Source organism: Neovison vison, chromosome 1 (genome assembly GCF_020171115.1).
Source record: "Neovison vison isolate M4711 chromosome 1, ASM_NN_V1, whole genome shotgun sequence".
In the NCBI taxonomy this organism is placed as follows: Eukaryota; Metazoa; Chordata; class Mammalia; order Carnivora; family Mustelidae; genus Neogale; species Neogale vison.
The window spans coordinates 196,618,926-196,644,304 of NC_058091.1; the positions used below are offsets into that span (position 1 = coordinate 196,618,926).

Consider the following 25,379-nt stretch of genomic DNA (forward strand, 5'->3'; position numbering starts at 1 on the left):
CAGCTTTCCCAGCCTCCCCTACTTCCACCACCCCTTCCACTACTGCCCGCTAGGCTGAAAGGCAACACTGAGGGCGAGGGGCAGCTGCCCCTTCCCTGGGGACTCCTGGGCAGTGGGAATGGACAGGGCCCAGGCGAGACTCAGAGAATGTGAGCACACCGCCCACCCCCGCCGGCCACCGCTAGAACCAAACACTGATGCTTACTTGGATTTAGGTCATAAAACAGGTATGCTTCCTAATGGATAAAGCCAGATGGTTATGTGTTGTGGGAAATATGGGGGAAAAAAAAAGGTGACTAATTTCCTCAGGTTCTTGACCACCAGTGACAGCTCCTTTCTAGAAGAGACTGAGCTGCAATTACCTTCACTTGATCCACCACGGGCTTTCCATCCTCTGGATCTGCTTCCTTTTTCCCCAGGCTGCCGGCCAAGGCTTCTACTGCATCGTCTGGCACCATGCCTTTCTAGAAGCACATTTGTGGATACACTAAGGAGGTGGTTAATCACTCCTTTTAAAGGAGACTCCATCAAACAATTCAGAAGGGCATATCCTTATTTCAGGTCTAGATAAGATGTAAATGTCATCTTTTAATAATTTAATTACCAACTGAATTAGAATCTAGGTTTAAGAACCTAAAATGTTAGACATTAGGCCAAGTCTCCTATGTTAAGCATTAAATGGCACCTAGCCACTTCCATAATCTAACTCAGTGTCATGGTTTGCAAACAAGACAATGGAATGGGAAATCCTCAGAGCAGAAAGCCAGATAAGAAGTGATCTTTATGGGGATCATTCTAGAGACTGCACAGGAAAGATGTTCAGAAGGGCCTAGGAGTGGACATTCTGCCCCATGCTCTGTGAAATCAGCCTGGCCTATCCTGGAGGTGTTGGCTCTGGCAGGGCCTCTGCTGAGACGCAGACTCTCATGCTCTTTACATGGATTCTGCTGGTCAAGGTGGATTCATGCTAATTCAGGGGACTGCCTGTGACTGACTGACCTGAGTGCCACAATGGGAACGGTCTACCTGGGGTTCCCCTATTCAAATGGGAATGTGCTCCCTCATAATGTCCTAATGAAAATGGATGAAGACAACATAAATGACGTAGGAGGCTAAAAGACAGGAGTAGGGCTAGAAGATGGGACTTGGTTTGACTTCTTCCAAACCCATCATGATCCCATCCATTAATGGCTCATAAAATCAACAGTTCAAGGGCAGGTCTTTTTTTGTCTGTTTTTTTGATGATAGAAAATAGAATGCATAATACATAGCAAGGATAAGTACTATTCATTATTTCTATTGTATAGATACTGGGTTGAAATATCAATGAATTTCTTATTGCTGCTTTTGCTCCAAAGTATGAAAGCTTCTGAATGAAAACATTTCAAAGTTTATTCCTATAAAATTCTTGGACTTCACAGAGAGTACATATTTAATATTAGAGTATAAGTGTCTTTGTTTATATGCCTTAACCATCATCAATGTAAGAAAACTTTTTCTGCTTAGTTGCACTGCAAAGGAGTTCATCCAGGAGACAATGGAACCTGAGTGGAAGGTGATCTATCGCCCTCTAGTGGTTGGACACTGCATAGATTTTATCCCCAGAAGCAACAAAAATCCTTGATTTATCTAACCTGTTTGGGATTCTATCTGAAATGCAAGATGTGGGGATGCCCGGGTGGATCAGCTGGTTAAGCGTCTGCCTTCAGCTCAGGTCATGATCCCAGGATCCTGGCATTGACCCCACATCGGGCTTCCTGCTCAGCAGACAGCCTGCTTCTCTCTTTCCCTCTGCCTGCTGCTCTGCTTACTTGTGCTCTCTATCTCTCTGCCAAATAAAATCTTCAGAAACAAATACATACATACATACATACATAATAAAGTAAAATGCAAGATGTACAGTGATCAAAGTTTTAACCAAGCAATCTGAATTGCCAGCTTGATCTAAGACATGCGCTCCCACTTCAGCTCTGTTTTCTCCTTACTCTTTGCTATAGAATCGGAAACTACTACTTGCTGTTAAGTCTGCTTCCCTTGGCTTAAGAAATAAACCAAACAGTTAAAGCCTCTGCTCAGGTCATGATCCCGGGGTCCTGGGATCGAGCCCCACATCGGGCTCTCTGCTCGGCAGGGAACCTGCTTCCCTCTCTCTCTCTGCCTGCCTGTGAACTCTGTCAAATAAATGAATAAAATCTTAAAAAAAAAAAATAAACCAAACAGAGGTAGCAAGGCTAGGAGACATAGCACTCTTAAGAATGAAGCAAACTGGGAACAGGACTAAGGGCTGAAACTTCAATTTCTGTAGTATTTCATGCTGTCAAATTCACAACTAGAACTCCCGTTTCTGGATTTCCTCAATAAACTTCTTACACAAACAAGAGCCACATGGGGTACACACGCATTCATCTCCTTCTCCTGCTCTTTGCTTCCTTTTGCTCACTAATCCTCAAGCCCTTGTTGCGTCCTCTGACATTTGTCACACTCCGTGGCTACTCATTCTGGCACCCACGGCTGTCACAATTCCAGAAATGCCAACTAACTTCAGGGACGGTAATCTCAGCGACCATGGTCACCAGAGCAGATGGAGCAGACGCCCAGAAAAGATGGTCAGAAAATGGAAAAGCAGAGCCCTTTCCTGTGCACTAAACATCTAGTGCTTGATGCCTGGAGTCAGGCTCAAGAGGGCAAGGAAGGGACCCTCGGAGGTCCTGGCTGGCACCTGGGCCACAAGAGGTGGAGGATGCTCACTTAGGTCACAGAGTTCCGCTCTGGAATGTTGGCTATTGTCTTTTTGATTCCACTCACCACCCCTGTTCTTACTTTCCTCACAAGCTCATCCCACATTCTCCTCTCCTTTCCTAGTCTTCACCACCGTGGCCTGGGTCTTCGTTCCCACAATGTCCAAGTTCTGGAGCGTACTCAGAGACCTCAAAAAAGAAGTCGCATCCTATGGAAGGCAGGAGGGAGACCCTGACCTTTGAGGGGATTTTCCCTTGGCACCAAGAATGTCCCTGGTGGGAAGAAGCCACTTCAGGGCACTCAGGGCACGGGTCCCACAATCTCTTCATCCTGTTTTCTCGAACAACTAGATGCACTAAACCCAACTGCACCAAACGCTTTACCCCTCTGTCCTTGGCTGGTCTGTCCTTGGCTCACTGTTCTCCTTAGGAAAACAGTGCTATTCCAGCTTCTTAGTGTGATCATTCCCTCCTTTCTGTATTTCCCAATTCCTCCTGAGGGCGGGTCCCTTTGGCCAAGTTCCTCCTGCCCTTTTTCATTCCGAGAAAGATCAAAATGTACTGTTAAAGGCTTGCTATCTGGCCACATCCACACTAGATGCTCAAGGAATTAAGAGCAGGAGGCCAGGCTCTGAAAAGTTAAGTGGATTGCTCAAGATCAATTTAAAGCTTCATTTCCCTCACCTGTAACAGACAGATATCAGAATGGGGCTTCTAATATCCTTGTGAAAGTTTAATGAGAAGATATGTGCCTGGGTGGCTCAGTGGGTTCAAGCCTCTGCCTTTGGCTCAGGTCATGATCTCAGGATCCTGGGATCGAGCCGTGCATCGGGCTCTCTGCTCAGTGGGGAGCCTGCTCCCCTCGCCCCCTTCTCTGCCTGCCTCTCTGTCTGCTTGTGATCTCTGTCAAATAAATAAAATCTGAAAGAAAAAAAAAAAGATAGCATCAAGCATCTACAACCAGTTAACTCTCCAGAGTGAAGGTGCACTAAGTCTGTAGTAAGAAAGCACAGAGCCATCAGCTGTTACTCTGAGTCCGATTCTACCTGCTAACACAAAACCCACTGAGATCAACTACTTAATTACCATATGTCACACAAAAGTTAGGGCATTCGAGAGAGGCAGGTCAAGAAGAAAACGGGAAGGAATTGAGTGAACCTCCCTTCAGGTGAGAGTCGGGGTAAGTCCTGCTGGTCCTGTGCGGATTATCCCACCAGGAGAGTCAACTGGAGAGAGCAGGAGGCCATTCATGAAGCTCCAAACACGCTTGCAGGATATGGGAAAGTGAAAAAGCGTGATTATCCACAATAACCACAATAAAGGCAGCAGAAAGCCTTTCAGAAGGTGAACGGGAAAACACCACTTGCAGCAGTTTAATTAAAAATTTAAATCGAGCCTGAATTTGTCACACACCATGAAGCCCCCTAACTCCAAGATTTCCCTATTTTGCTAGAATCAAATAGCCTGATGGTAATACACAGCAGTGGGCGCACAGGACGACGAACACTGTGCTCTCAAGACTTCGCCCTGTGTCCAGGGGATCACTCACCAAGGTGGGTGGCTTGGGCGGCGCCGACTGTATACTACACAGGGAAGTCCGAGACACGGCCTCGCTCACGGGAGTTAGGGCAGCAGCCTGAGAGTCCTGCAGAGAGAAGGAAGCCCAATGAAGGGTTTCTAGAAATGCCTGGTCAGTGGACTGAACAAGAACAGAAAAACAATAGGCTCTCCTATGTGACAGGCTGTGAGCCTGAGTTTCTTAAATGCTGAAGGACTGCTGAATACCGAATCATCAAGGTGTGTTAAAACTCTTCTACCATTATTTCAACTCGGTTTTACCTCTTACCTTCGGTAGGTTACTGAACCTCTCTGAGACTCAGTTTCCACATCTGCAAAATGAGAACAAGGATAGTACCTACATCTCAAGGGTCAATGTGAGGCTTTCAATGAGATAAAACATGTCCAGTGCTTTGTATACTATGTAGGACACTGTAAGCGCAACAAAATTTGCAACTATGATAATGCATATTTTATGTAATATATATCATATGCCAATTATATAACATGATATCTTTATAAATGCATCATTTTCATATATTTAAGAGCACCTTATCAATTGTAAGTAGGTATGTACAAATGCAAGGGAGTAAGACTATCCCAGGGGTTCTCAAAGTATGTTCCCCGGACCAGCAGCAAACAGGGATCTTCTTACAAATGCAAATTCTTGGGCCCCACCCCAACTACTACGGAAATTCTGGAGGTGGGGCCCAGCAATCTGTGTTTTATCAAACCCTCAGGTGATCTTGGTACGAAAATCTGAGAACCACTGTGCTATCTTATTTTATCACAAGAGTTCAATTTCAGACAAACTGGTTTTAATCCAGACACTTACAAAAGCTTATATGTAGGGCGCTCACTAGATGCTCTATCTTCTTTCTAGGAACTTACTATTTACTATTTTACTATTTACTATTTTTTAGTAAATATATTTAGTATTTTTTAAATATTATTTTAAAAATATATTTAAATATATTTATATTAAATTATATTAAATACATTTAAATATACAAATATATATAAATATGGAAATATAAAAAATAGTATTTTTAAATATTATTGAGTACTTTTTAGTAAATATAAATTTACTAAATTTACTATTTACTATTACTATTACTAGGTAGACACGTCAGAGGGGAAGACCTAGACAGGTAAACCCTGCCTGTGATAAATAACTTAACAGGGACATATAAAGAACAACAGAGCCCCGGGTGTGGTGTATTCTGTAGGAACGTTTGGAAGAGAGGTAACATTTGGGGAGGGAAAAGGAGGAGACAAAGGCTATTTTGAGAAGAGCTTGAAAGGCATGACTGACATTTTAGATGATCCCAAATTAGGAGGGAAGATTATTCCACACAGGAGGACCACATGAGAAAAGCCAAGGACTCACACACAAACAATTATTGTCACAGTTTAGTAATGGAAGGATACACCTTGGTAGGGATGGAAGCTGAGGCCAAAGCACATTAGCAGGGACTTTTATTTTGTGGGCAATGGGGAGCTTCTGAGGACTGGAGCAGGGGAATGATGTGGCTACTAGTATGCTTGCTTGGGAAGCACTAACTCTGGGGGCATAGGAGAGGGACTGAAATGAGACTGTTGACAGAGGCCCCTGCCACCACGAGGTGAATGCTGATGACAACTTGAACTAGGTCAGTTTCCAGAGGAGGAACAAAAAGGAAAGCATGCGTGTGAATGCTTTCCTGAAGGGATTATTATAGGACTCCCATTGTAAGAATATCAGGGTCCGTTTGGGAAAAGTAAGAACATCTAGAAAAAGCCAAGATGAAAACTGCCTGCAGGGACGCCTGGATGGCTCCATGGGTTGAACATCTGCCTCCGGCTCAGATCATGTTCCCAGGGTCGTGGGATCGACTCCTGCATCAGGCTCCTTGCTCAGTGGGGATCCTGCTTCTCTCTCTGCCTGCCGCTCCCCCTGCTTCTTCTCTCTCTCCATCTCCCTTTCTCTCTGACCAGTAAATAAATAAAATCTTTTACAAAAGAAAAGAAAACTGCCCATAAAAAAGATGGCACAAACGTTCTCCATCAACTCCTTCATGCTAAAATCGTTTGGGCCTCACATTTTTCAGATTATAGACAAGTATTTTTAAAAACCACAGAATTAGAGAGGTGTATTTTTAGAAACATACTTCTGTTTTTTCAGATGGCTTAGGTCGTTTTCCTTTACTTTTAGGCTGGTTAAAATCTTCTGAAAGTTCATCAATGAGTTCTGTTTCACTCAGGGGCTGTAATATAAGAAACATTACGTTATGAAGGGACTACTTTTTTTTGTTAAAAACAAGGTTTTCAAAGAATTTTTTTGTTAACACACATTAGGCCATACTTTGGGATCTAAAACCAAAATTTGGGGGATATTTTTAAAATTTATAATGTAAGCTAAAAGTCATGCTATACCTAAGGAATTCTGGACACCCGAGTATCACAGAAGTGTTCATGATTCATTTAGTCCAAAGTTTTCCTGATCTTTCAATTTCCGAAGGATTTTGTTCAAATAAAACTGCCTATTCTTTCCGATGAAGATCTGTATTAGTTTCCTTCTTAGGTGATTTTTTTTTTTTTTTTTAACTATTTCCTAGTGACTTCCTTCTGACCAGCTCGGCAAACACGGGTCATATACTCCTTTCCTAAGACTGTCTGGGAACTGGGCAGGAAAGTTCTCCTATCCCTAGTTCCTTCCGAGAAAATTCATTTAGAGCATGTGGGAATTTTGACTGCTACCAGTCATCTATAACAGAACTGTTGTGACTGAGAAGCCGTGCCTCTGTGTTGGACAGCCTGAGTTCTGGGTCCTGGCTTTGCTCTTTTCTAGCTGTGTAACCTTGGACTGTTCAAGAGGGCTCTGTTTCCTCACATGTAAAATGAGAATGATAAGGGTGCCTTCTGCATTCAGTGAGGACCCAACAAGGTAACACATGACAGGCATCCCATGCAGTGTCAGCCACGTCGTAAGTGATTGATAAATGTTGCTGCTTATTTTATCTTAACTGGCAACTATATGGCTTGATCCCAACTTAAGGGAAGGCAGAGTAGAATCATTAGAGTAGCTGATGTCATGAGGCCAAACTTGAACCATCCTGACCTCAGCTCCCAATGTCCAGCGAATGTCACCTAGAAACCCACAACACTCTAGTCATCATTCATGAGGAGAATTATCATTAGAATATGTGTAAAGGAATCAGAGGTATGAACCAAGGGTCACCATCACAAGTTCCCCTTTCTTCAATACTAGGTTGGCATTCGAGTCTCCACAGGGAAATTCTGTCCAAATTATCACAACTCATCCACTCATACTCATATCACAACTCAGTTTTGTTTTTTGATTCTTGGAAGAATCATTTCCTGACCTTGGATTTTTCTTCATGCTCTGGCAATAGTGGTTTTCCATCTTTATCCTGAAAATAAAATAGAAAATTCACTGAAAATGAAATAAAACACTCTTTTCATGGCCTGTTAAGTTTGTTTTTAAGGAAGGATATGAGAAGAGAATTTTTTTTTTCTTCTATTTGAGTGATTTGGTTTTGAGTGAATTTCTTCTATTCGAGTGAAAAAAAATTCTCAGGGTTCTTTTTTTTCTTATCAAGGATCAGAATAAAGAGTTGAACTATTAAAAAAAAGAAATCTCTGTTCTCCAACCCAGGGGAAGAGGTAGATCTCATTCCTACAACTGTTTTCATTTTCTGGAGATGAGGGTTCATAATCCTGGTATTTCTAAAAGGGAGAAACTTCCCACATATAAGCACATATGAGAATCGAAACATTTTTCCACCATGTATTTGTGTGTATTTTTTCAAAGAAAAATTACAGAAATGGTTAGTCTACCACCCTCACTTTATTTTTTATTTTATTTTATTTTTTTAATTTTATTTATTTATTTGAGAGAGAGAGACAGTGAGAGAGAGCATGAGCGAGGAGAAGGTCAGAGAGCGAAGCAGACTCCCCATGGAGCTGGGAGCCCGATGTGGGACTCGATCCCGGGACTCCAGGATCACGCCCTGAGCCGAAGGCAGTCGTTTAACCAACTGCGCCACCCAGGCGTCCCAACCACCCTCACTTTAAACCAAGACCAACAACAATAAAATGTACCGTGGCTGGCTTTAATCTGTACTCTGATGGGACGGTTTCCTCATCTTCACCACACTTCTTTAGTTTCTCTTCTTTGGCTTTTGCCTGATCAAAATGGAGGCGGGGAATAAAACACAGAACAGTTTGGTAAGGCAGATAAGAAGATATCACTTCACGTACTTCATGAGTGATGCAGTGAAAACTGTACCAGATTCCAGTGTGTCTATGTGCTTTGTCGACTGCAGAGCACAAGACCGTGCTAAGTGCTGGCTGTGAAGGTCAATCAGGTATCATTATAGATACCAATTTTCTGTTATGATATAAGAATGGTGAGTAGGCATGGATGTCTTCTCTGAAGCATCACACAGCTTTTCCAAGGAGACCTATCTAGTGTGGAATGTACTGGAATGGCTCTGGACTCCTATGGGATATGCAACTTAACGAGGCTTATCAAAACATCACACTATCCGGGAAGTAATACATTCACTACCAGGGGCTAAAAATTAAGCCTAAGAATTCACAGGACTAGAAGATCTTAGGAATTATTTATACTTTGTACATAATTAAAAAGGAAAACTAGTGGAAAACAGCAGCAAAAAATGTGGAAACTAGTAGAAAGAACAATTCATTCAGTTAAAATTTTAGCTGACTGCTGTGGAGGTCTTCTAGAGGAAATCTAGTACATTTATATGCATCCCCAAAACTACTCACCCCAGCTGCTTAAGAAGTCATTTCTATGTAACATTTTTTACTTTTATTGATCTGATTTTAGTTGCTCTAAGATTCTATCCTCAGATCTAACGTTATACCTTCCCACCCCAAATTACTGTCTTACTAAATCTCACCAATTATGAGTAAAAAGCCTGAAGCAAAAGGGCAAGGGGCTCACTGCCCTGGAGCTCTCTACAATTCCACCAGTCTGACGGCCCCACCCCACCCCAGGGTTTGGCCAGGACCACCCTCTCCCCTCTCCCCGAGACATCTGGTCTAGGCAGGTGCTCTGATTAGGTGTCTTGCATAGGAAAGTTCCCCTTCTTTTCAATACGTTACTTGGTCTTGGAGGACAAGGACTGCTTCCCCTGCTCCCTTGTGTTCGCCTTCACAAAGCTTGTCGTGCCACACTGCACCCGGTAAGCCCTCAAAGAAAGCTGAAGATAGAAACTGGCCCATTTTGGACCAGAGGAGTCCCAGACTCAGGGAGAGTTGCCGGGAGTCGTGAGACTCACCTTCCTCAGTGGTTCAGAACAGGAAGTGACAGCAGAGGCAGCAGCATTGTGACAGCGACACCTGCCAGCTCCCCTCCCTGCGCTGATAGGCTGGTGCTCCTCAGGGTCCCCTGGACTATATTTCCACGTCCCCCAACGCCACTGCCTCATTGGCAATGCCCACGGACAACCCCTCTTTTCCCTCCTCTTCCATCCCAGATGAGTCAGTTGAAAAACTCTTTACAAACTGTAATTTAACGTCAGAACGCTTCTCACCAAATATAAACTTGCTTTGGCTCAGAAGACTTGTTAAGATGGTGAAGTGGGGTGGGATAAATACCGCCCCCGGCATCACACTCGACGCACACAGGAACTCCAGTTATAGAGTTAATTGTTGCTTGATTTCATTCTAATTTGAGACACGATTTTCCACATTTTTCTCCATAGTTATAAAAAGAAGGCTCTCTCCGTCCCATCGACAGCATTCTCCCTCCTTCCTTACAAAGAGAAGCACCTGGCTCCCTTCTGAAAATATGAATTTCCACATCCCCAAGGGCAGACAAACCTATTCCCCACCAAGCCCCTGCCTCCATGTTATCTCGGTTCATCAGGTGTCACTGAAGCAGTGGCAGAGGGGACTGGCATCCACTTTAAGTATTAAAAGTCTAGATGGTTTATAAGACAAACTCTCAACGACCCTCTTGGTTGCTAACTACCTAGGAACGAAGATCTGAGTTAACCAGACTCTGAAAGTCAGACAGAATGAACAGTGGTTGGTCTTTTATCTCCAATAAAGAAAAGCTGTGTGAGAATTCTAAACACGCACACCGCATTTAGTTTCATAACCTGCAGACTGACAAGCTCTATAACCAACTCCAAGGTCAGTACCTCGTCGACTTCCTTAATGGAGCTGAGGTCGAGCTCGGGTTCTGGCTTCCGGCTGCCCAGCGACACTGAAAGAGCCTCCAGTGCTTCGTCACTCATTGCGTCCTGCTGAAAAGGAAAAGTTCTGTGCATGAGAAAAGAGAACATCTCCTCAGCCTGAACCATCTGTCCACTACTTTGTGAAATCCCAATTTCAAATGTAGGAGCCGTGGATAAGGGAAGGACTTTCGGAAGGCAATGTTATCGGAAACCCAGCGGGAGAGAGAAAGAAGAGAATTACCAGTGAGAGAAACTAGGGCTGAGACACTTCTGGAGTGTCTTATAGGGTGTGTACCCTCACGGGCACACTTCACCCCTTAGTTATCAAGCTATAACTATGATAATATTACTATGAAATACTTGTATCAAAAGAAAAGCTATTAAGAAGTCAACTTTCACTTTTCTGGTATTCTTTTTTTTTTTTTTTTTTTAACGGGTCTCTAAAAATAATTTCAGCCAACCCTGTCCGTTAGCAAACTAGCTAAGCCCAGGAAGCTGGGAAACCCAGAGTGGCCCCCGCAGCCTTCTCTGAAGGCACAATGGCTGATGGCTGTGGGAACTCCCCCTCTCAGGGTGTGGTGCTGTCAGGGCTGCGCTGAGCCCACCAGATAAAAATAAACTGTCCCCTGCAGGAACGGAGAGACAGAGCAGATCCAACAGACACTGCCCCCCCCTTCAGGTCTGTGCTGTCAGCAGACAGAGCCCGCTTCCTCACCCAGCCTAGAGCCACGGGACCTACGTGCCAGCTTCATGACAATTAAGTGATCATGGTTCAGAGAAGTGAACAGAAGCAGCTAGGAAAATGTCCCACTGGTGACTCACAGGTCAAACACCATTTAAAAGGTCACTGAAGATTTACATCCTGAGAGTACCATTTTTGGGGGGTCTTGTCTTCCTATTTTTTTTTTTTTTCTTTAATGGTGAGAGACTCTTGTTTCACAACCAAGAAAACTGTGTTGCCATCGTGAAGAGCACTTGTAGAAACACAGAAGGCCTGCCTGGAGATAATCCACAGAACCCTGACCAGGTCCACTGGTCCACACAGACCAGAAGGGAAAAAGATGCTCCGCATCATGAACAATGCTCTGTGGGGATTATCCCGAATCAGCTCCTTCAGCCTCAGAAAAGCAAGTGCTGTCAGACAGACCATGGTTACTTTCTAAGAAATTATTATTTAATACCTCCTCTGCCTTTCTTTTTTTCTCTTGGGATGAAGCAGCACTTTTGATTGCCGTGGCTTGTTGAGCTTTTAAAACCTCTTCTCCTGTGGATTTCTGAAAGGCAAAGCACAAATGGTTAGACTTAGAGGTAAAAGAAGAGTCACTGTAAAAACCAGAACTATGAAGAAGTTGTCTGAAAATGTGACATGCCTTCTAATAAGCTCCTCCACCCCTTTTTCTCCCCTCCCCCCAATTATTCTGAAAACAATACCTCTTCCTTTGCTTTATTTCCACCAGGGGTAGGAGCACTGCAGGTGAAGTCAGACGACAAAGCGTCTATGGCATCATTGGGCCCCATGGGTTTCTAAATGATGTGGGACACACGACAGTCATTCCAGTTAAGGACCACAACACAAACTCAGCAAATGAAGAAGGACTTGGCATTCCTTTGCTACCAAATGAAGTACGTTATCCAGTAACTCAGATGAAAGCCTACGTTGGAAAGGAATGGCTGCTCACTCATCCTAGTTTCCCGTTTCCAACTCTTTTAAATGGATTCCATGTTAGGATATTTTCATCTGTTTTTCTTAACATTTATTTTACCCCACAACTTTCTTGGCTCCATTCTTCCCTTCAGAAAAACTCCGTAGGAAACCACAAGCACTGACACAACCCCATGCCCATCTCTTCTTCGGAACAGATGAAAACTTAATCTGATTTGGAGATGAGCCACAGACGCAATATAGAGAATTGATGCTCCATCCCCCACGTAAAGATTTTTTTTCAAGATTTATTTATTTGAGAGAAAGGGAGAGCGAACTCAAGTGAGGGGAGGGGCAGACTCCCTGCTGAGCAAGGGCCTGACATGGGGCTCGATCTCATGACCCTGAAATCATGACTTGAGCCAAAACCAAGAGTCGGACACTTAACTGACTGAGCCACCCAGGTGTCCCCCACAACTAAAGATTTAAAAAAAGGTTAACGTGAATATTAGAAGACATTTACGTAAACTCACCGAGGAGTCTGGAGGAGGCTCTGTGATACCTTCTTTTTTCTGAAACAAACATTAATTTGATCATGTGGAGAGCCCAAAATTAAGCTTTACAACAGGCAAAATGCACTGCTCAGTGAGCATTATGGGTTGAACTGTGTCTTCCCAAAGTCGTGTTGTTGAAGTCCTAAATCCCTAGCACTCCAGCATGTGACTATATTGGGAGACTGGGCCTTTAGAGAGGTCATCAAGGTTCAACGAGAACATTAGGGTGGGCACTAATTCCATAGGCCTGCTGTCCTTACCGAAGTGGGGAAACATGGACCCAGAGATGCTGAGGAAAGATGGCCCATGTACAGACCAAGGAGGGAGGCCTCAGCTCTTTCCTTCACATCCAGGCTGCTCACACCCACTCCAGTCTTCTAGGCTCCCTGACTGTAAGACGATGTACTTCTATGTTGCAATCCACCCAGCCTGTGGACTGAGCCATGGCAGCCCTAGCAAACAGATACACTGGCAGTCCTTGTAGCTATTTCACAAGCCCCACCATATTTTCTAAATTTAAAAAAAGTGAATATATTGATGGGATAATGATTATGTTCCCAAAAGCACACAGTAAAGTAAAAGTAAATGATTATTTAACTTACTGCCAAAAGTTCCCTGTATTTTGGAGGAAGTGTAACTTCTCTTTTACCTAATTCCTCTATGTAGGTAGAAGTCATTGGATCCTGCAATAAAAACCACACACGGGGATATTATGTAATTAATTAGTTGAGAATGTTATATGCATATTCAGCAACCAAAGTACTGTTCCCATTAGTAATTTATGGAGCTACAGAAATGAAATGTAAACCATTAAAAAGCCAATGCTTTACACAACACTGAAATTCTCAGTTTATACAACACTTTATTTAATCAGCTTAACCCATATGTGATACTAGAAAATATTCAAGCCACTATATTAAATTTGAGTCTTATATTAAAACATATTTTAAAATGTTTTCCATTGTTTATTTACCAATCCATGCAACATTACAGTTAATAATACATTTCTCTATAACCTAATACCCAAGTCTTTCAGATGTAATTTCTAAGAGAAAAAGAATCAGATAATGTATCCTGTTTAACTGGCTACAACCTCATCTACCTTCCTTGTCAGCCAGAGACAGTCACCATCCAGAACTTTATTACAGCTATGGATTTAAAACTGAGCACACTGTAAAACAGTTACTCCCTATGCAGGCATCCACAAACAACATAGAGCATTACTTTGCCTTTTTTTTTTTTAACTGAAAAAATATAGAATGCTTTACTAATTTGGGTGTCATCTTTACAGAGGGGCCATGCTAAACTTCTCTGTATCATTCCATTTTTAGCATATGGGCTGCTACTAAGCACTACTTTGCATCCTTTCAAATGTTAAACAAATGGCATCATATTCTAGATATTCTGTGTTTTTATTCAAAATTATGTTTCTGTAATGTATCCATGTTGATACATGTATAATTCATTTTAACTGCTATGAAGTGTTCCACTATGTTATGCTGTCTGCTGTTGACCAAAATCCTTTCTGAATGTTCCATCTGCTCTTGTAACTCCTGGAACACATGGGCAAGGCCCCCTCCAGGGAAACTCTCTCGAGGTGGAACTGCCAGCCGAAGGGTAATAAGCACATCTTCAATACCTACAAGCCCCACACGAGTTGTCAGACTTCCACACCTGGGCCAATCTGAGGACTATGCAATGCTCTCTTCGTATCTTAGTATCATTTCTCTACTTCCTAGAGAATTTCACTGCCTTATTAGCCAAACAAGTTTTCTTCTGCTTTTCTAGTGGGTTGTCTTTTTCATTTAAAAATTCTTCATAAATTCTAGAACAAATCCTTTGTCAATTCTGTTGCAAGCATTTTCCTCCAGTCTATGGCATGTCTTTTTAATCTTTTTAATATCAAGGGATGTGTAATCTTTTCACTTTTTAGGAGTTAGGAATGGAGATGAGCGGAGGGTGGTAAATTTCTGGAAGTCAAAATAAGTTCAAGTCATCGAATGGGAAGTATCTGAAAATCAAAAGAAGTTCAGGTCCAGTAAACTTAAATCTCAAGGTCAAAAAAATCCTTGTGACCTGAGAAGGTGATTCCCAGCATCAGTCACAACATGGACAATCAGTCAGTGTTTGCTGAATCCATGTTAACAGCAGAGCTACCATAGAACAAACCACTTCCAGTCCCAGCACTTTTAGTTGGTATTGACAGTGATGCCATCCTACTTCTCTCCATGCAACAGAACATCAGGTAGTCTTCGGTGCCTCATGGCCATGAACTTACTTGCTTTTCTACCCAATAAGTATGAATCTTTACAGAGATCAAAATCACGTACTGAAATTTCAGGTCCAGTATACACTGTGTTATCTTCTTCAGTTTCTGCAGGTTCTCCTAGGGTGTCTACTAAGTCATCCAAAGCAGCATCCATGTCTGACTAGAAAAGAAAGAAAGAAGGTATTTAAATGCTATTTGCAATACATATTTCACTTCTGATGTTTTAACTAAAAAAAAAAAAAAGAAGAAGAAAAGAAATCAAAACCAAAAAAAAAAAAACAAGAAAACAAAACAAAACAAAAAGAAGAAACCCAAAACAAAAAAACAAAAAAACCCAGAAACAATAAAAGGAACATTCTGTACAGAAAAACACCAAACATGAAAGGTTCTTCAAACATCAAAATAGTTAAAATTTGGTCTCTGATTGACTTTCTTACATAAGGTCCCAGAGTACACATTCTAGGTTGGAAGGACAGAAAACCATGTTCAGGTAAGAATCATAACTTCAGAGGTACCTGGGTGGCTCAGTCAGTTGGGTGTCTGACTCTTGATTTTGGCTCCGGTCTTGATCTCAGGGTTATGGGATTCAGCCCTGCGTAAGGCTCCACCCTGGGCAGGAAGCCTGCTTAAGATTCTCTCTCCCCTGGGGAGCCTAAGTGGCTCAGTGGGTTCAAGCCTCTGACTTCAGCTTGGGTCATGATTCCAGGGTCCTGGGATCAAGCCCTGCATCAGGGTCTCTGCTTAGCAGGGAGCCTGCTTCCTCTTCTTGCTCTCTCTACCTGCCTCTCTGCCTACTTGTGATCTCGGTCTGTCAAATAAATAAATAAAATCTTAAAAAAAAAAAAAAAAAGATTCTCTCTCCCTCTGCCCTTCAGCCCCTTAAAAAAAAAAATCATAACTTCAGTAAGTCTAATGGCATTAACTACATGAACAAATGTAAAAATTACTTAACCTGGTTGGTTAAAGCTGCCAGTCCAGTGTAATAACAGTTAAAAACAAACAAAACAAAACAAACAACAACAACAAAAGAATAACGTAATAGTATGTTACTGTATGCAATAGGAAATACTGTATGCAATGGCTTGATATTTATTGCTTATCAGCAATTTTTCAGAGTTGCATATTGGCAAAGAACGCCAACAAAATTTCTATACAGATCCTCTTCCAAACAGAGTATTTAAAAAATGGATGGCCTGTGTTCTTTCATTCATTTGGGTTTTTTATTCACTTGCTTGCCTGAGGATGTTTACAAAGCAAATTATGCGAAACGGATGTTAAGCTTACAAGAAGTGACAATTTACTCTGCTGATATGTGCTTTAATCAGTATAATGAATGAAAGAGTGCCTCCATCCTATCTCTGAGGTTAAAAATGATTCAGTGTGAAGAGTATGCTGTATTTTAAAGAGAAAACAAGAATTCTGGGAAAGACCCTTTATTTACTTTGTTTAACTCAGATTAAAAAATGATTAATTTTTTTCCCCTTCAACCACCATATTCCCACTACAATTTAAGGAATTCCCCTGATCATGTCATGTAATTTGGGACCTCTTAGCTTTAGACTGATTCATTTGGGAATTTCAGAATGAAGAAGTGCCTTATACTCTTTAGGGACACTTCTGGTTAAAGAAGTCAAATTTCCAAGAGAGAAACTGAAATGTAAACTTCATAGGATGTAATCGAGTTCGCAGAACAGAGGGTTAGAATATAAAATGCTACAAACATACCCCCCCATCACACTTTCAGCTTATAGCAATAGTTCATTAGAAAGGTATTTTTTTAATAGATTTTATTTATTTCATAGACAGAGATCACAAGTAGGCAGAGAGGCAGGCAGAGAGAGGAGGAAGCAGGCTCCCTGCTGAGCAGAAATCCAGATGCAGGGCTCAATCCCAGGACCCTGGGACATGACCTGAGCTGAAGGCAGAGGCTTTAACCCACTGAGCCACCCAGGTGCCCCCATTAGAAAGGTCTTTAAGTAAATACCACCTTACATGGTTTGCCCTTGAAAAAAAAAAATCAGATCAAGAACAACTACAGAGATCCTGAATAAATAAGTGTCTTATGTAGAAACACACTGCTATCTTCCTACCTTCCCAGATGGTTTACTCGGTTTGGATTCAACTGGTACAGCTGACGTTGACGATTTCTTTTCTTTTTTCTGGTGGGGTTTTAGAAAGAAATAAAAAGTCCTCACATATCTTCATTCAATAATTTAACAAATTCAAATCGAATTATTAAATAATTCAATAAAATTCAAAGGATCAGTAGCGTCGATCATATACTGAACACCTGCTCCGTGCCAGGTAACACGTTGTATGCATTCTCTCCTCAATCAGGGCAGTGTAAATAACATTAATTTCATTTACTGATGTGGAGAGCAAGACTCAGAGAGGTTAAGTAATTTTTCTCAGGTCACACAGTAAAGGAGAGATCAAGGTTTGAATCCAGAACTGCCATCTCTTTCCTCCTGGCTCCTGGTTGCCCTCCAGGGGCCCACAGTCAGCCTGCAGCACTCAGGACTTTTTTCTCGAAGTGGCCACTTCCCCATTGCTCTTTCAGTCTGTGCCTGCACACAGCAAGACCTCCACACTCCCGGCTTTAGCATTTCATCAGGCACTCCTTTCTTCATCTCCTTACAATGAATTTCCTTCCCAGCACTGTTTCAGTTGCTCTTTCAAACACTGCTAATAACCCTCCGATCCGCAATCTCCATGCTTCCCCCAGACAGAATCGTCTCTCAAGTCTGACCTCAGGAAGCACCCCTCTCCCAACTCCTCTCTCATGGCAGCTGCGGCCAAGGTCATCCCAGCCCTCCCCTGGCATCTGTGCCATCCGGTCTCTGCCACCTCTTCTGCTTTGCCCCCAACCCTACCCACTGTGCATGTTTCTGCCCTGTGCTTGGGGTCTTAAGCAAAATCATTCTCTGGGGCCAGGGCTGAACGCTTGCAGGGACTGACGGGAACTAGATGGGTGAAGAGGTCAGATTGAAGACAGCAGGACACCATTGCACTTGGATGTCTCTGGAATGCAGGCAGCAGAGCACGGGGGGTGTAGAACCTACCAGCTCCATGCACTGGTTGCATGAGTCCTCAGCCAGCCCAACCTCTTCTGTAGCTCAGGACCATTATGCATGACATGTACAATCTATCTTGGGGCCTTGTGAGGACTGGAGAAACCCATCTACTGAGTATGAGAGCTGGTGCTCGGCATGTGTTAAGCACCACCTAGGTACATGTTGTATGATTCAGTGCTAACTAAGTGATGACAATTATCAAGAACACCATGGGGGCCAGAGGGTGAGAGGCTGAGTCTGGGCAACCGAATCCACTTGCAGGATTCAACCATAACCCTATGCAGATATTCCTTCCTATCTGTCCCTTCTCTCCCAACCTCCTTCTGCTCACGCTCTCCATTCTCCTGGAGTTCAAAACCACATTCGTTTCAACTGCCTCGCTACACATCTCTCTCCAACATTCCAAATCAGCCTGTCCAAACTCAGACCGCTTTTCATGCTCAACCTCTTGACTCTGTCCACTGGTCAGCGGTAACTGGGGACCAGCTCACAATTTAGGAAGGCATTCACTCTCAGCATCGGAGCGGGTCTTGGGCTTGCAGGAACCTGACAGAGCCCCCCATTCCTTTGCCTCACCTTAGGATTACCTACCCTAGTTCATGCAGACCCCGAAGCCCCAGATCATCTGAGTTGACACTACCACAGCCTACCGCAGGCTATCATTTTCTAAAACCTGAAGATTCTCCCTTGGCAATGCCTCCTACATTCTACATTCCCACTACCTCATTCAATCCCCGTGCTAAGTTACACTAAATTAGGACTCCTCAGGACCAGGGCAGCGGTCCGTGGCCAGCTTTCTGGTTTCTCTTCCCATTCCATCTACCCACTGTGGTTGCCCAATCCTATAGCTGGGTGCACTCCCCATCAGGCATCTGTTCTTGAACCTTCGACGTTGAATAGCTACCACCCCTATAAACTGCTCTCAGCATTCCTCAGCTGTGCCAAGACCCGTCTTTCTGGTCTTACAGTCCCACTGCTCACCTCCCTGGTGCCCCACCCACAGTGGAATGCACTTTGTACCCAGAACACACCTCACACTTCTCCACTTCGATGCATTTGCAAGCCGGCAATCCTAGTCATCCTTAATGCCCAACTCAAACTGATCTACTCAGAGTCCCGTGGATGCCTGCAAACTGACAGAATCCCTCCCTCGGGTCCTCAACCCAAGAACTCCTTGTAGGGGCCTGTCTTAAACTGCCCTGGAATGCAGTCCCCGGGGGATTCAGTCTTCTTCCTGCCCTTGCACAAGCTAGCCTGCAGCTAGGGTGTCCTGTGGTCACACCACAGTGCTTTAAACACAGTACATACCCCTCACTCTCCAAAAGGAAGATCTGACCAATCCCATTTTATGGGGGACAAATCAGAGGCAAAGGAAAGTGAAATGCTTTGCCCCAAGTCAAGTGTGTGCCAGACTTCCACCTAAGCCTCTTATTTTACTATTTAGCTTTCACTTTTTCTCTGGCTACTTTATACCTAGCACAAAATTTCAGATTGATGACATTTTTAAGGCTTTTTGAACAAATCTAATCCTCTATCTTAAATCTATCCATTTTTCCCAAACCATTTCATATAAGTACCCCTCATCAATACCACACAGTCACGTGTACCCCCAGAGTGGGGATGGGATTGCGAGTCTCAAGGTCATATACGGGGCACCTGCGTGGCTCAGTGGGTTAAGCCTCTGCCTTCGGCGCAGGTCATGATCTCGGGGTCCTGGGATTAAGTCCCAAAATTGGGCTCTCTGCTTGGCGGGGAGCCTGCCTCTCTGCCTCTCTGCCTACTCGTGATCTCTGTCTGTCAAATAAATAAAATCTTAAAAAAAAGAAAAAATAAAAAAGAGAAATAATTAATCAAGGTATATACAAGTGGTCTGCTGGAAGAAAAAACTTATTTTTTAAAAATTTGAGTATTTTCATGTAAAGATTCATGTAAGTTTTGTTATCACTCCACAGAATATCCGCATTCCTCCTCCTTTTCAAGATCTGAGAAAAACTGATGTTTCCAGGAGAGATGCCATACTTTTACACTATGACTTTCCTCACCACTTAGCCTGTAGGGTGATACCTTTCCTGTTTTGAAAAGCAGGAAAACAGATAAATAAATGCAACTTTTTGAAAAAGTTTCATTTCCATCTTATTATTGCTGCCATTCCTTGCCTGTGACTTCCAGAGAGACAGGTAGCATTTCTAGAGAGACACGATTAAATCTAAACTGATTACGGAGTCTGCCTTGCTATGGGCAGACACAGCAGACGACTTCTCATCTTACATTTCCCGGATGGCATCTGCAGGAGCTCCTCAAATGATCTAAGCAAGACTCACTCATCATGAGGAGGAGGGACACACATCCTCTCTCCTGAGAAAGTTGAAATGTTTCTTTCCAAAACTTCCCCGATCAACTCACGGAGAGGTCAGGACTGTTGGTGACCTACTCCTATCAACACAGGCGCTGTCCCTGGTGGAAGCTGAGAGAAGTGCTGGTTCAAATATTCTAATTTTATGTGCTTTATTTCAAAGCTATAAATCTTGAGACCAGGATCTGGGTCACCTCACATTTTAATTTCTCTTGGTCCTGATACCATGTCTTCTCCACCACAGGTGTTCCAGACAGATTTCTTGAATATATGAATTCTTCTATCAGTTGTGCTTTTCCACTCATTCTACATCCCTTAGATGGGTCCCCTTCTTTACTAAATTCCACATAAAAGCAGTGTTTGGTTTTCCCAAATACTGGTTATTTGAGTGTGGTAGCACCATGACCCAGAGCGGTCCCTGAGAAGCAGACGTAAAGCCCAGGCTGGAAGGGGCCGTGGGTGAGCACGCGCTTCTCGCGGAGCAGACCCCGTCTGCGGCGAGGCCCGTGTGCGCTCACCTGTTTCGCCGGTGTGGCGGATGCTGCAGCTACACCAGCAACAACCGGCTCCCCGCCGGCAGAAATCGCATCCTGTGATTTAGTCTACAGGTGGGGAAAAAAGATGAACAGAACTAAGTATCTCTGAATGACTATGTTCAAGACCACACACTGCAAGCATCTCTACTGAGCACTGAGCCAGTTCACCGGCACAGATGTCCGGCAGAGGGAGGGTTACCAGCTCCTACCATACGTGACACAGCACTGGGCCCCGAGGGAGGCTGCACTCCAGAGCCGACAGAGTCCGTGCAGGTACAGGGAGAGGCGAGCGGGCCAGGCAGGGACTGAGATGAACTGGACCACAGGTACCAGGTATAAAGCTCCTGTCAGTTGTTGCTATATAACCTGATTTTTGAAGAGAAGCTGGCAATTTGGATTTTATGTGAAACATTGTGACTTGAATTGTTGGCAGCTTATTAAAAATAATTTTAATAATATTGTAAGCTGGGGCACCTGGGTGGCTCAGTGGGTTAAGCCTCTGCCTTTGGCTCAGCTCACGGTCTCAGGGTCCTGGGATTGAGCCCCGTGTTGGGCTCTCTGCTCAGCAGGGTGCCTGCTTCCTCCTCTTTCTCGGCCTGCCTCTCTGCCTACTTGTGACCTCTCTCTCTCTCTGTCAAATAAATAAATAAAATCTTCAAAAAAAAAATAATAATACTGTAAGCCAAACAAAATAGATTTGAACAAAACACATAATGGCTGCATTCAGCTGGTGGGCCAGAAACAGAAACATGGACCCTCTTCTTTCAAGTGCACTGTGAAGCAGGCCTACTTGACATCTTCCAAGAGCCCTTGATCAAAGAGTTCTTCCGGTAAATGTTTATTCTTCTAACAGCTGACCTCCATGAGCTGTGCAAATATGGAATCTATTTATGACTCTATAAATTCATCTCTTCTATGACGAAATTCTCAGCACCTCTCTCAGACTTTCACGTAAAGAGCAGATCAGGCAGATCGTGTGTGCTCTTTATAACCCTAAGGAGAAAGGTCCAGGAGGTGAGCACTCCCGTGCTTCCTATTTATGAGAAACCAGAGCCTACTGCCTTACAGTCACAACCGGGCAGTAGAGACTGGACTGAACGTCCCCACAACCCATCCAATGTACTTCATAGGGCCAAGTTTCCACAAGGCTATTTTCAAAACCAGCCAAATGATAGCCCCAAATCATTGCAATACAGAGTACATTCAGCATAGCTCCACACATTCATCGACACAGGTCCACGTAGATGGAGGACCTGCATCTTATTCACTAGTTGATGGTAGTGTTTTCTTAGCAATCCAACTTATTTACCTTTGGGTTTGTGGATTTCTCGGATGTCGGCTGTTCACTTGATTTGGACACTGGTTCTTTATGAACATGCTTGCTTTCTGTATCTGATGCGTGCTTGGGCAGGCTTTTTGGCTGAAACACACAGACAGAGAGATGGGGACACACACACACACACACACACACACCACTGTTAACAAGACGAAAAATACCAATGCTTTTCTCTGTATGATGCCAACTGTTTCTAACAGTTGTGTTCTATGGAGTTTTGAATTGCATTGATCTCAATTCATGTGGCATAAATGTGATTACGTTAGGTACAAAATTTGAAATATATATCCTTCCTTCCATCAGTAAACTGTAAATCCTATTATTGCCACACGGTGGTGCCATTATAGTCAGAAAAACAAACGCAAATGACAGTTGAGAATTCCATTCCTCGCATACAAAAAAAGGCTTCACCAATTATCAAGTCCCAAGGATGATCATTTACCTCTTTGTGTTCCTTTGGCTTTACTTCTTGGGTTTTTTTCTCATGAACTACAGATGGCTGTTAATTTCAAAAGATAAAATCTCAATTACACTGGAGGTCTTTCTTTTATTATTTCCAAACAGGCTCAAGAACAAAAATCCCAGTTAGACCCTTCTGCCCCTCTTGGGAAAGGGCCACTTAGAGAAATACACATGGGCTACCTGTCAATAGTTATCCTCCCAACAGTCTGATAATGACGATAAGAGTAATGAAAAATTTAGTATTTCATTGAGAAAGATTTTTCAACTAGGTATGTAACTCTAACTTACTGGCTGTGTTTTACAATTCATATAGATCATTTGATAACTGCAGGTCTAAACACAAGAGACCTCTGGATTTGTTGGCAGGGAATCCGGCTCTAGAAGTTCTTTTAAAAATCTGCCTTCATAGGAGATAAATGTTGTAATTTAATGATTTACACAGTCTTTTCTGTATTACAACAAGAGAAGGAGGTAACACCAGAAACCCAGTTCTCTTGAGATTGTATAAACAGTCAAAACATTTAAATATGGAATAGTGGACAATTTCCAGCTTGCTGTTGAATTCCTCCTCTACAGTGGACTATGGAATTATCATCCTGAGGGGAAGAGCAATCCAGAGGTCCTACATAAAATCAGATAAGCATTACCTTCTACCCAGATAACCTCACCTCTGCCTCCATTTAAAGTACATCTCTGTGCTTTCCCACAGGAAAACTTGCATTCTTATCTGAGTGTTTGCTTAAGCACACTTGCTTAAAAGAAGTAATATGTAGCATCTTATGAAGGAGAAACATTTGCCCTGCCTGCAGACACCTGGGGACAATCTCTACATGGATATAGACTGGCTGTCAGTCTAGACAGCCATGAGTCAGGAAAGCCATTCCCAAGGGAAAGTCAGAGCTGCCTCCTGAGAAACTGACAACTAGTTCCACAAACTGAGATAAGACTGTTCAGATAAACCTACAGGCCTCTTTGGAAAGACTCATCTGTAAATCATGTAGGTGCTCGGTTCAAAAGACACATTTACTCTTGATGTCCCATCTTTAGAGGAATTGGACGCTCATTACCCTTTGTCCTTTCTTCTTTGATCCTACAGTTTTTTAATAGTTACTTCACCTATAACAAAAATCTTGAACAAAACACCTTCTGAAATATACTGTTTTCATGTGTAAAATATTCATTTTAACAATATATATATTTATTATAATTATTTACTTATGCTCTGTATAATCGTGTTTAAAAAGGTAATCAAAAATTGGTCAAATTAGCTGAGAAAAATTCCTTTTCCCATTCAATAGCACCAACAGAGGAAATTGGTTTTTCATTGTTATTACGAAGAACCCAAATAACTCACTAGTTGACTTAAATCACTTACCTTCGTTGACTGTGACTTCTTTTCGGCTTCTGTTTTTGCAGCCTAAACTCAGCAAAACACACAAAGGAAGAGAGGAAAGGAATTAAGGAAGAAAGGAAAAGCAGACCTAGTTTACAAGGTTTACCATAGATTTTCTTCAACTAAGAAAGCTCAGAGGAGATGGCTTTGATGTAAATATAAAACTTTAGGAGTTAAGTTTACTATACTTTGCTTGGAATTTTAACTCTTTAGATAAACACTTACGCACTCAGATACCCTGTTCTTCCCTTCAGAGCAGTTTACATCTTACTTTTGTTATGTGTACCAAACATATGTAAACATTTATTACCATGAACATTATAGCCAATACATAAGCAAAATAAAATACAAATCCTCATCCTTGAAAGGCAACAACCGATCTCTGAGTGAAATACCATGGGTTCTGGCTGCCCGCGTGAAACAATGGGACGGTGACAGAGCCAAGAGCTAGAAAGCAGTGACATTAAGTTTTAGTGCCAGAATATCAGCGATGGGTCACGAAGGCCGAACAGAAAGTCTGTGACGGGTGAGAGAGTTACGGGAGATCTGGAACTGCCATCATTAGTGTGTGCTGAGCCGCTCAAGTGGCCATTAGCAAACATACATGTCCCCTAGTACCGTGAACCACATCACCTGTTTTCTGTGTCTTTTCTTGTCAGGAGAATGCTGTTGTTCCATCTGTTCGCTGACTGGAATAGCCTAATACAAGAGCACAGCCCCAAGGGTGATTTTATTTTATCGGACAATCGCATAGGTCACATGTATCATTGGGCTGTATGTTTCTCTCAAGTCCCCTTCCACTCAGCTACAGCATCTCCGCCATGCCCATGCATGTAACTCCGGGAAGTTGCACACACAGAAATTCTAAAGGCTCCAGCAAATACTGTAGTTTGGATTTACTTTATTTCCGTGGTAAGAATCTGCAAGATTGCCCTTAATAAAACTAACTTCTGACCCCTTTCCTTCACCTTCTCTAGGTGCTTGGAAAGGCTGCTTGGGCCATTTTTTTCCAACTGTATCTCTAACATTAGTTTACGAACAAATCAATAGTCACAAGTGCTGTCCAAAGTTTTCCGAAATTTTGTCCACAGGGTATTACAATTCCGTGACTAGTGCATTGGTTTTTATTGCACAATATAATCTAAATTTCTGGGACTGCTTCAGAAGAGCTGGTATAGCGGCTTAGTCAGTTAAGCTTCGGACACATGATTCCAACTCAGGTCATGAGCTCAGGGTCCTGGGATCGAGCCCTG

General features: G+C 42.9%; 1 protein-coding gene and 1 non-coding gene across 12 annotated transcripts in view; both read right to left on the minus strand.

Annotated features, from left to right (window-relative positions):
• The window catches only part of CAST (calpastatin), a 114,065-nt gene that overhangs the window by 21,688 nt on the left and 66,998 nt on the right, over positions 1–25,379 (minus strand). For 5 of the 11 annotated variants that reach the window (XM_044265136.1, XM_044265188.1, XM_044265116.1 and 2 more), the window contains 17 exons: positions 24,760–24,825; positions 24,109–24,150; positions 22,714–22,770; positions 22,245–22,355; positions 20,918–21,001; positions 17,063–17,131; positions 15,034–15,132; positions 13,306–13,386; positions 12,683–12,721; positions 11,939–12,031; positions 11,689–11,781; positions 10,472–10,576; positions 8,400–8,483; positions 7,661–7,708; positions 6,446–6,541; positions 4,288–4,383; positions 363–464 (listed from right to left, as the gene is read on the minus strand). In XM_044265136.1, the coding sequence (XP_044121071.1) occupies positions 363–464; positions 4,288–4,383; positions 6,446–6,541; positions 7,661–7,708; positions 8,400–8,483; positions 10,472–10,576; positions 11,689–11,781; positions 11,939–12,031; positions 12,683–12,721; positions 13,306–13,386; positions 15,034–15,132; positions 17,063–17,131; positions 20,918–21,001; positions 22,245–22,355; positions 22,714–22,770; positions 24,109–24,150; positions 24,760–24,825 (1,365 nt within the window). The remainder of the gene's footprint in view (positions 1–362; positions 465–4,287; positions 4,384–6,445; positions 6,542–7,660; positions 7,709–8,399; positions 8,484–10,471; positions 10,577–11,688; positions 11,782–11,938; positions 12,032–12,682; positions 12,722–13,305; positions 13,387–15,033; positions 15,133–17,062; positions 17,132–20,917; positions 21,002–22,244; positions 22,356–22,713; positions 22,771–24,108; positions 24,151–24,759; positions 24,826–25,379) is intronic. The other 6 variants (XM_044265143.1, XM_044265126.1, XM_044265180.1 and 3 more) reach the window with 3 other exon arrangements.
• Positions 13,952–14,056, minus strand: LOC122897745. Its single transcript, XR_006382607.1, has one exon. It is a non-coding gene; the product is annotated as a U6 spliceosomal RNA (small nuclear RNA).